General features: G+C 40.0%; 1 protein-coding gene across 2 annotated transcripts; it reads right to left on the reverse strand.

The window, feature by feature from the left end:
• Window positions 1-1681: 1681 nt before the first annotated feature.
• Window positions 1682-10474, reverse strand: LOC307073365 (protein mono-ADP-ribosyltransferase PARP14-like). Of its 2 annotated transcripts, none has more exons than XM_079733156.1 (12): window positions 10416-10474; window positions 10026-10278; window positions 9291-9391; window positions 8415-8703; window positions 8095-8319; window positions 6491-7522; window positions 6152-6376; window positions 5147-5961; window positions 4941-5054; window positions 4569-4796; window positions 4236-4451; window positions 1682-4140 (listed from the first exon to the last, which is right to left on the reverse strand). In XM_079733156.1, the coding sequence occupies exons 2-12, from the start codon at window positions 10201-10203 to the stop codon at window positions 4096-4098; spliced, it is 3468 nt and encodes a 1155-aa protein (XP_079589282.1). In that variant the 5' UTR covers window positions 10204-10278; window positions 10416-10474; the 3' UTR covers window positions 1682-4095. The 2 variants fall into 2 exon arrangements, with proteins under 2 accessions (XP_079589282.1, XP_079589281.1); XM_079733155.1 differs by having other exon boundaries at window positions 8415-8706.
• Between the last annotated feature and the right edge of the window lie 1048 nt (window positions 10475-11522).

Raw genomic sequence — 11522 nt, forward strand, 5'->3', positions numbered from 1 at the left:
GGATGGGATGGCGCCATTCCAGTGGGATCAGAAGCCAACCTTCCCAATGACACCTACCAGAGCTGGGATCATGGAGTAAGGAGGTCGCAGAGGGAAATGGCAGCCGCCTGGTGGCTTTCAATACTTTTAACTTCCTCAGGGACGAGGAATATATATATGAAGCCACATAGCGACCCTGCAGGACTATAATCAGAGACTTATGGGGAGTTCCTATGTAGCCAGTATCCTGCCATAATTCAAACCTGCAAAAAAAAGTTGCAAAGGCTTGTAAGTCTGGGTTTGAAAACTCAACACCTTGCAAAAAAGGTTTTGCAACACTGAAAAAAGAGATTATAGCCTGAAAAAAACAAAACAATAATCTTCTTCATTTTCACCAACACATTTTCAGAGTTTGAAAAATGTTACCAGCGCATTTGCAGAGTTTCAAATCTGGCACTGTTCTAACAGTGTATTTCATTGTTTCCCGGTTTTGAAACCTTGTAAATGTGATTCTGCAAACAGGTGTTCATACATTGAGAAATAAGTTTTGAAAGGTTGAATATTTATTTTTAAAAACTTGTAAAGGTGTAAATTTACACCATTGAAATGTATTTTTTCAGAACTGACCTTTCAGCGCTGGCTTTTCAGAGATTTGACCACACAGGCGCAAGCTTTGAGTCACGTGATTATTGGCAGTGTTCTGTCGCGCATTCGTTTTGAAACTCCTGACAGTCAGAGGTCTGAAATCGTTGAGCTGCAAAATGGAAAAAAAAAACGTTCCTGGGGGCGGGACCATTTGGCTCTAAACCTATTGGTTGCTCTCTGCTGACGTACCTTCCAATCACATGTGCCGTTGACCGGGCTGTGCGTGATTGACAGTGCTCTCTGACGATGACAAGAATAACAAGCGACCTGCGCGGTTGATTTTGTTTTCCATTTTCTCGAACCATGGCTGGGTACGGAACCTACGGAACCCGTAAAGGGTTCCGTAGATTTGCCAGATTTGAAACTCTGTAAATGCGCTGGTGACATTTTTTAAACTTTGAAAATGTGTTGGTGAAAATGATGAAGAAGATAAAATAGAACACAAAATCATGTTTGCAGACGTTTGAAAAAAAAAATCAGGCTATAATCTTTTTTCAGTGTTGCAAAACCTTCTTTACAAGGTGTTGAGTTTTCAAACCCAGACTTACAAGCCTTTGAAACTTTTTTTTTCAGGTTTGAATTATGGCAGGATACTGGCTCCATAAGTTCCTGGGTGGAAGGAGTGCCCTGATTCAGCTGGATAGGCCAGGTTCAGAAAAGGATTCTAGGATAATAACATCTGGTTCCCTGGTTAATTTTCAGCCATCTTGTCCTCATTGTTCAGCGAGCTAGCCAGTCGTGCAGCAGAGCCTTGTAACACCACACTATTATAAAACCCAGATGGTGGGATGGCCACCGTCTGGGTGGCCTACGAACTGTATTCGCGCTAAGATGAAGCATGCCTAAATGTGCTGCTCGAGTTATTGCTATTATGACTGTTCTAAATACAATGCTGACAAAAAGTGTGGTGCTTTGTTCTGAATATTTAAAGTATCTCACTGAGTAGTTTCTTATTTCCTAGTTATTTTTATACATCCACAGAGTAGTAAATCAATCAAACTTTATTCATAAAACAATAAACAAAATGGTGATACATGAGGGAGATCAACAATATTAAACGCAAGATTTAAAAATAGCTTTAATAAGATTTTATAGTAGTTTTTTAAATATATGAAACGATTTTGAAATGGCAACGGTTCTAGTTTGCTCATGAATATAAATGTATAGATAGTTGATATTTACAAATGTTTCCATCTGAATGAAGCAGCCTTGCTTTGTATGGGTCTACCTATGGACTTAATACCATAAGCAGGCATTACTGATCATAAACAATAGGCTATCTAAAGTTACAATATAGAAAAACCCCTTTTCAATTAGGTTGTTGGCTTGTTAACCAAAGCTTAAAACACATACTCAGGGCCAACCTTTTAGTACAGTACTAGGTTTATCAGAAATCTGGTCACATAATCAGAAAGGGATGGACAACCTGATAACATAATATAACAAGGTTCCACTACATACTTTCAAATTACTTGAATCAGGAAATATCTAAAGTGTATTTGTACACATCTCAAAATCTACTGATTAAATACTCTGATTAAAAACTTTCAGCTTTGATTCAATAATTGACATTCTACTTTGCCATGCAAGTCCACAATGATGAAATGAAGGAGTACCCAGGGGTGCAGACTGGTGATGGCCAAAAAAAGAAAATAAGCATGGCGCCAAGACCCCTTCCTATGATTCATGCTACATTTTTCTATACAAACTCTGTTTAAGTAGGCATTTTTCTGCTGCAAAGCCGGTACGGTCCCGGCTTGGCACACCCTGCAATTTCACCTTTTTCTTTTGCCTGTGTAAAACCACGGGGGTATATTCCGCCTTCGTCAAGGAGCAGGCTTTTTTGAATGAGTAGACTACATCTGAGTGTAGACTACGAACGCGATTAACTATTTACAAGTGCAAAAACGCCAACATATTCTTTATTTTGCTGACATGTTTTATATCCCGACAGTAGCCTCATAAGCAAGTTCCTCGCCTGCTTTCTAGTTGATCACACCATCTTTTCCCATTTTCATTTAATGCGACTGCATCACCTTCTCTCCCATGATGGTCAGCAGCTTGCAGATTTCACCGTCTCTCCAGGTAGAACTACTCATGTTGCTACGTCATCAACACCTCTACCCAAGTCCCGCCCCTGGTACCGCGATGTACCAGGGGCCAGGGGCGTCTAATTGCATTTAAATGAAAATGATACCCCCAAATATGTGTAGGGTTCGGGAAGGGAAATTGGGGTGCGAAATCAAGCCGGTATATTACCTCGGTCAGTATAAACGCGTGGAGAATGCCGTGATAAAGGCGGGTATAAGATATTTGGCAGGGTAAAAATGACTAGTGACAAAAGCCTGTCAGTGATGTTCAGACCTTCTACATTGATGAAAAACTAAATAGATCCTTTGTGGTACGGTCATCTCGGCTAGTCATGACTCGGAGAGTGGTAAATGCTCACCACTTGGTTTATTACAACAGAGACACAAGGTGAACAAGTTTGCGTTCTGGAGGTGGTTCATGAAGCATCTCTTGAACACAGGTAAGAAAACAGTTTATATTGGAAGTAGGCGGAATGGTAAATAAGCCACGCATACATGTTCTTATTTACCCAGGTAAACCTTGTCTGTCTTGGCTTTAGCGGAAATAAAAAAGAGGCCATGTTTGTAGTGATTAACTTATCTCCAAACTCATAAAACCTTATATGGTGTTGTCCATTATGTGGAGAAGAAACCATTCACAACTGTTGTTAGCTTGACACATGTCATCAGAAGAAGCATAGACTAAAATAATTTTCATCAAAATGAAGCAGCGTTAACAATTACAAAACTAAGTCTTATCTATTAGAATTTTTTAAGCAAATAAGTGACGTACAATACCCCCCCCCCCCCTCCTAAACTCCAGTCAACCCCACCAAAGCACATTACTTGTGCATTTTTACATGTTTACAATAGAAAATAAAGTTAACTATATAAACGCCATCATATCTAACAATGTAAGATTTCAAAACGGCGCAGGTCAGATCAATGGAGAATCTTTTTTTTTTTTAAATGGAAATTTGTCTTAAATGATTGTCAACATTGTTTTCCAGTTGCTTTTGACCAAGGGGTACCGTGTGTGGAGGTGCGGAGCTTCGTCTGGGCAGCGGTAGACTGCGGCTTCCAACAGAAAGTTTAGCTTTTCGGACCCTTTTAGTATAATGCTACGGTGTGTGTGGATGGTGAAGATCCGTCTGAGCACCGATGTATTTAATGTCCCTCCGAGTGATGGTTAGGCATCGTGTTAAAAACAGGATTCAATTAAGGATTTGCTTAAACAGACCAAATTGGATGTTTGTAAAAGTGCTCTTATTTGTATTGGTTATTGAGTAAAAAGAGTTATATGTCCGGTTTCCTTTTTCAGAATAGGCATCACTACATGTTCCTTTCCTTATTGTCTCTGTTAGCACACAATCTGCAGAAGGGTGGATGACTTGTAGCTCACTTAACTTCCTGTCGAGAGACGTTTCTCTAATTCTTGATTAAAAACCTGCAGGTGAACACATCAACATCCACTGTCAATAACACAAGCCACATTTGTTTTATGTATGTGTGTACTTCTATATGAAATATGCCGGTCTCTACCTGGATTGTCTCTCTGTCTTTTGGATGGAGAACGATGGCAACCTTCTTCAAGCCCATCGACTGTTTCTTAAACGCCAAGACTTCTTCTATCATTACAGATGCTGCAAGGTCTTTGGGAAAGCCCAGTTTTCCAGTGCCAATTGCAGGGAAGGATATGGAGGTAAGACCACGGTTCTCTGCCTTGTTCAAGCAGTCTTCAACAATCTCTCTCATTATCTGTGGAATATAGCACAGATGCCTTTTCATTTCTAGGTAAATAAACATCTGCCGAAAATAAAAATGCACACATAATGAGCGCTGGATCTGGAAATAAAATAATAATAAATGTGTTACCTTGCAAGCGTTGCCCTTTTTGTGCCAAGGAGGAACCACTGCATGGAAAAGCATGTTGCTTCTCAGTTGACATGCACTTGTAACAATGACATCACCAAAGTTCCCAGTTTGGCAAGTGTCACTGACCAACATCTGAAGGTTGGGTCCTGCTGCTTCAAGGATAGCCTTGGAAACGGCTCCCCTTCTCAGATCAAGCTCTCTACCGACAACATTCACAATCCCCTCGGTCTGAATATAAGAATGACAAAAGTATTTTTATTTTATTCCCAGTATTATTTCTAATTATTATAGTTTATTTCTGACAGGACATTGAACTTTTGATTGAAGATTAAAGAATTCAAATATAAATTAGGATAGAAAATAAATTATTACCGTAGCATCTTGAATATTCCCTTCCACCAATTCAATGCTCAATTCCTCATTGGTGTCCAGTAGCTGGAGAGAGTTTTCATCCTTTCCCAGAATTGGAGATTGCTTGGGAACACGCTGTTGAAAATAAATTATTCCTTGGTTTCCAAATGAATAAACTCTTGTATAAATATGCTTTTGGGATATATACATAGAAAATAAACAATTACCCTAGCAGCTTGAATAAACCCTTCCATTGATTTTAAGCTCTGTCTGTCAGTAACACTCTGCTGAGAATAAATAATTCCTTGGTTTCCAAACGTGTGTCTCACTGATGTCTCCAAAGCATGAACTGCATAGTCATCTGTGCTGACAAAATGGATCTGCTTCAGGTTGTTTTCACCAAAGTGGTCCTCACAATGTTCCTTCAACACTTTGATGATGGTGTCGGCACACAGGTCTATTGGGAACCCCATGTTGGCACTAATGGCAGAGATGGCCAGAGATTGACAGCCATTCATCTCAGCAAGTTCTAGACTTCCTTTAACAGCTCTTCTCAGCTGCCCCACTGTCTTCAAGTGGTTAGATGGATCATACTGGGGTGTGACCGCATGGATCACTTTTTTGCATTGAAGCCGACCCCCTGCACCAGTAATTACACTGTCTCCCGGCTTCAGCTGCCCTCTCCGGAGATGGATTTTATCACATTCTTCCTGCAAGGAAGAACCAGCAGCCGCCACAATTGCTTCTCCAGTACCTCCATCAAGTTTCAAGTTCTTATTCGAATTGATCACCACTGCATCTACTGGGTAGCTACATAGATCAGCTTTAGAAACAGCTAAATCAATGCTATCAGATATTTGAATCTGATAGATGGGCCTTGGAAGGGGCTGGTCATTTTTTCTGGTATTTCTCAGAAATTTAGAAACATTAAGTATGGGTCTTTCTTTGCCATAAAGAGCCGTTCCCAATGAGTTGTAAAATGGAAAAACTTTGAGATGTGTCTCCCCAAATTGATGTTTTCTCTTGATTATCCCTTCAACATCTAGTGAGAAAAAAGATAAGATTGGATTAAATTAACAAATTAAATACGAATTTAGGGTAACTGTATTAGATGCGGCCGGTCTTATTGATACCGCCATTTTTGGCTGTTGCATCTATTGTATTATATGAAAAAAATAATAGAAATACAACATGCTGTTGAATGTTGTTTTAAAGATACTTAAAAAAAATACCTGTATCCATTTTGAAGGAGATCACAGCAGACTGTTCCTCTTCATTTAGTGTGAACTGTTCAACCTCCCAACCTTCATTCTCAAAGTACAGCAGGAGGACATCTTTGCTGATGTTTGACACATCCTCAACTTTAACTTGGGATGTGACTTCCAGAGGTCTGACAGTTAATTTCTTGTTCAGGAACATCTTGTTTTTCTGGCAGCTTGTAATGAACTCATTATTTTCTGTTAGAGAAGTATAGAGAATACATTTAAATTCTAGTTTAACCTTGCAGTATAAAGGCAGACCATTAACTGAGTCATAAAGAATATTTAGTAATTTTTAAACCACAAAAACACCTTTTGCACTTGAGAAAGTAACCACAGCGGAGCATGTGTCAGAGATTATCTCCAAACTGAATTCATGTTTTGTGGTCATCGGTGACTTGTAGTTTTTGTGGATGTTTTCCACCAACAACTCCATGAACTCCTTGTTCTGGTCCTGGGGAATGTTCTCTAAGACAGCTGAGGTAGAACCCAAAGCCGGCTGTTCGGTCTGCTCTTGCCTGCTAGCCGCCTCAATCTGGTTATCCTCCTCAGCTGTAGGTCCATCTAAGAGTTTTTTTTGTACTGCAAGCACTTGTGCCATTACCACAATAGCTGCATCTGAAACCTCATGACTTAAACCTTTTAAGATCAATTTGTCTTCAAATGTCATTTCTAGGTCTGGGTAATTATCTTTGAACCGGTCAGCAAGACCATCTTGACAAAGCAGGTGAAACATTTCTTCGGATATCTCAAATCCTTGTGTAATACTTGAATTCTCCCTCTGCACCCTTTTCTCAATCCTGGTCATGAGCCCATTCAACGTGGGCTCTAGTCTGGTCACATTGTCCGCAAGGCCGACCACTGACAATGCACCTTCAGCTTTCTCAGGGATGACTTCCATGGTCTTGTCTAAAACAATCTCTCTGATCTGCGCTTCAGACTCTTCCCATGTTGATGGTGGAGGCTGAAGCCTCAGAGTTTTGAACCTGGACAAGACCTGTGTGAAGGCCTGCTCCACTGATTGTTTCCACTGTTTGATGTCTTTGGCTTTAACATCTTTCTGCTCGAGCAGTGCTGGAAGAGGGCTGAAACTCACAGATGAGGGTAGGAGGTCTACCTTGCAGAAGAGTGCTGACAAGTGACCGCAAACCATCTCTGCTGCTTCCTGCTTCTGATGGAGGTACGTCAAGAGCGGGGAATGTATGCTTTTAGAGAAGGCAGCGGGTAGTTTTGGTGTGGGTCGGACTTTGCCATAAAGAACCGTTCCCAAGGAGTCGTAAAATGGAAAAACCTTGACCGGTGTTATCCCGATCAGATGTTCCTTCTTGATTATCCCTTGAACATCTAATGAGATAAACATCATTATTTACATTTAAATGTACTTGATAAACAATAAAGAAGATTAACAATACTAACGATTTATGATACTACAATCGAACAGCGGCGAGCGGTCCATATACGCTTTGAATGCGGCGCATTCTCAGGCCTCTTAAACGACACAATAATTTGTATTGAAAATCATTTCCATGTTTTTTCCTTAACAAACATTGTTTGTGTTAAAAGATTATTATTACCACATTTGTGCTTTTCTCTTCCAATAATTTCATTTTCAAACAACAGAGTACAGTTGTGCAGCTGGGTTTCGATATAATAGATCGAAATTTAAATTTGTAAAGAAAACTCCCACAGCAGCATAAGAGTTGTTTTTGTGGGTTGCTTAAGTGTGTTGCTTGAGTGTGTTGCATATTTTCAATATTATAAAGCATCTCCCCATGTTTAGCCGATATCGGACACGGCTGATAGCTAGTGTGTGTTTGTTGGGGGGGGGGGGGCTAGACACCGCTTGCCACTGCAACCTCCATGTGAACATGCAGCACCGCCTTAAAATAACTATGCACTACTAATGAAGACTTTACCTGTGTCCATTTTGAAGGAGATGACAGCAGACTGTTCCTCTTCATTGGGGGTGACCTGTTCAACCTCCCAACCTTCATTCTCAAAGTACAGCAGGAGGACATCTTCGCTGATGTTTGACACATCCTCAACTCTGACTTGGGATGTGACTTCCAGAGGTCTGACAGTTAATTTCTTGTTCAAGAAGGTCCTGTTTGTCTGGCAGCTTGTAATGAACTCATTGTTTTCTGTTAGAGAAGAGAATGCATCGAATATCAAGTGAGTGATGATAACCGTTAATATATAACATGAATATTTAGTAATTATAAGATCACAAAACAACCTTTTGTACTTGAGAAAGTAATCACAGTGGAGCATTTGTCGGAGAGCATCTCCAACCTGAATTCAGGTTGGGTGGTCATCGGTGATTTAAAGTCCTTGCAGATGTTGAGCACCAACATCTCCATGAACTCCTTGCTCATGTCCTGGGGAACGTTCTCTAAGACAGCGGAGGTGGAACCCAAAGCTGGCTCTTCTGTCTTTTCTTCCCTGCTCACCGCCTCCACCTGGGTCTCCTCCTCAGCTGCACTTCCATCCAAGTTGCTTTGTTGGTTTTTGGTAGTGGTTGTCAACTGCTGACAGAATATAGTTCACAACAACATCATACCAAAAAATACAAACTAATGTTCATTTTATACATCATTCTTCAGTCATTTTTCTGTGTAGAAGTGCTAATATGCCCAAAAAAGAGCCGTTGGAAACACTGGCATCCCAAAGAATAACACAGCCTATATGGAAAAGTTTTGAGATTCTATAATTAATTGGCTATCAAGATTAAATTCCCATCCCATTGCGGTTGAATAACTTCAAAAATAATCTCAGTTCAAATAACCGTCAAGCAAAGTATTTACTTAGACTTTTTGCTATTTTTCTCCTGCTTCATCACCTTGTTCATCCCACAGACACACTGGCATTGCTAAAGGCAGCCTCATATCGCACACATTTTTTGATGGAATGCTAAATTAAAACTTTGATTTGTGCGGTGCACAAAAAACATTAATGTGGTCATGGCTAAGCTTCCAAAATACATTAACAATAGGGAAAGTTACTTTTTTTGGGGGAGTATAAGTGATACAACGGCATAGACAGTATTGCTATGTGACGATGTAAGAATAAATGGCCTGTAGTGCTGCGTTGGATGAGTCTTTCGTCTACTTACCTCTCTCTCAGAGCTTCTGTCAGCCAAATGAACGGAGACCTTTATCACCCCTTCTTCCAAGACGATCTCATGAGTCTCTTGAGCCAGAACCCTCGCCCTGTCTGGATGAGAAAACCAACCCCAGGTGATGAAAAACTAATTTGATCCTTTGTGTTATCGTCGTTTCGGCCTAAGTATGAATAACACGTGGTTTATTCAGAGAAGGTAAACAAGCTTGCATTCTGGAGGTGGTTCATGAAGCATCTCTCAAACACAGGTAAGAATTCAGTTCATATTGGAAGTGGGCTGAGTGGTAATAAGCTACAAAAAATTTAATTGACCCAGGTAACCTTTTGGTCTCTCTTGGCTTGGGTGGAAATGGCATAGAGTCCATGTTTCTAGTGTTTAACTTATCTACAAACTAATAAAACCTTATATGGTATTGTCCTCAATGTGGAGAAGAAAACTTTAATAACAACTTTAAGTTGTTAGCTTGAAACGTGGTCAAAATGAAGCATAGACTAAAAAGTACATCAATGAGAAAACCAACCCCAGGTTAGATACACATTTGACTACTGATGTAAATTATGTTAGTCTATGCTTCATTTTGACGTCATGTTATGAATGGTTTCTGCTCTACGTTGTTGAAGAAACCATTCATAACTGGTATATCTTGAAACGTGGTCAAAATGAAGCATACGCTAAAATAAGTTCAATAATCACTACAGAGTAAAAGCTTGAGTTAAGCATGATCACCTTCCTCCCTTCTGAAACGCAGCACCGCGGTCCTGCTTCTGTCTTCATATTGAATTTGACATTCACCACCGCCGGCCCGTTTTTTACTCTGGAAATATTTCACCAGTTTGTTTTTCAGTCTGGGAACGTTGTTTTCTTCGAGCTTTACGATCAGTGTATACGGATATGCGTCGTCCATCGCTGTCTACAATCCGTCAACTGCACTTCGGAACTTTAAGGCGTATTCATTCTGAATTCACTTTCGCTTTTAGATCTGAAAACAATGTGAACAAGAAGCTGAGGCAGTGCTACCTAGGTAAGTTATTGTATTTCAAATTAAAGTGTCTATTGAAACGTTACGAATGAATCCAACTTGTTTCTCCATTTTTTTTAAAAAATATATCAGTTTACCCTTTATGTTATACCCTGTTTTACCCTTATCACATGGTTGAGTCTTGCGTAGATCCAGATAGCACAGAGCCAGTGTTGCCAGATTGCCTGGAAAATCTGGCCCAATCTGGCAACACTGCACGGAGCGCGCTACTGGACCGGTGAGACACCCGATTTGGTTCCCCATTGGAATTCCTGTTCCCCCTCGAAACGCCATGTTAAATGACTCCGCCCACAGGACCAACCCAGAACAACTGGATCCACGGAAAGCCAAGTGGTACAAAATAATTGACGAGTTGCGTGAGATTGCACGCGAAAACCAGATTTCCCTATTGTTTCGATCTTCTTTTCTTTAATTCAGTTAGTCATTCTTTTTAATGTCAATTAGTTAATTGCATTTGTAATATATCAGATCTGAGGATCTGTTGATTTGTTTATAATGTTGAATAAATAAATGCCATGCTTTGTTGTTGAATTGTTATGTGTCCATGCAACAGTTTAAATAGGTCGATCCTCACAATGACAATCATGTAGGCCTATTGCTTATTTTATGGGCATGTCGTGCAACAGATAATAGGTAATGAGGTAATCAGCTTTCAGGAATCAATATTTTGTTAAGTGGTCGGTGAATGGATCATTGATTTGTGTGAAATCATGAATGAATAGGCATTCTGTGCTGCTTAGTTGTTTTTTTTAAATCATATAAATCATGCATTTCTTTGGAACTAATAAAGAAATGACTCTGAAATCTTGGTTGGACTCTGCTCTTGTCTGTTTTGTCCGATTGAGGCAATATAATAATATAATTGTAGTGCGTATATACTGTGATTGTAGCCTAATTGAAGAGGGCGTCTAACCAATTTCGATGGGTGCGAAGTGTATAAATTATGGTGGCAAGGCTGTACATGATCTGGGAAACTTGTTTGTCACATGGATTTATGTTGGATTCGTGGAAATGGACAAACGCATGTATACCGAGCTACTAAACTACAAAAGTGATGTCTCATATCCCCCAGGTATTTCTAAGGAGCAGAAATGTATCATTCGAAGGCGCTCCGCCCGTTTGCTACTGGATGGTAAGCCATGGTAACGCTATGCCTACCTCCAAAATAATTCCCTGATATCCTG

Source organism: Pollachius pollachius (assembly GCF_949987615.1).
Source record: "Pollachius pollachius genome assembly, chromosome: 3".
NCBI classification, from domain to species: domain Eukaryota; kingdom Metazoa; phylum Chordata; class Actinopteri; order Gadiformes; family Gadidae; genus Pollachius; species Pollachius pollachius.

Bases quoted from the DNA above. Each gene is read 5' to 3' on its own strand.
- LOC307073365 (XM_079733155.1), bottom strand. From the start codon at position 10,203: ATGGACGACGCATATCCGTATACACTGATCGTAAAGCTCGAAGAAAAC. The intron at 4,452-4,568 runs GTAACACATTTA...TATATTCCACAG, and splicing joins AAAAGGGCAACGCTTGCAAG to ATAATGAGAGAGATTGTTGA. The intron at 4,141-4,235 runs GTAGAGACCGGC...GTTCACCTGCAG, and splicing joins AAGACAGAGAGACAATCCAG to GTTTTTAATCAAGAATTAGA.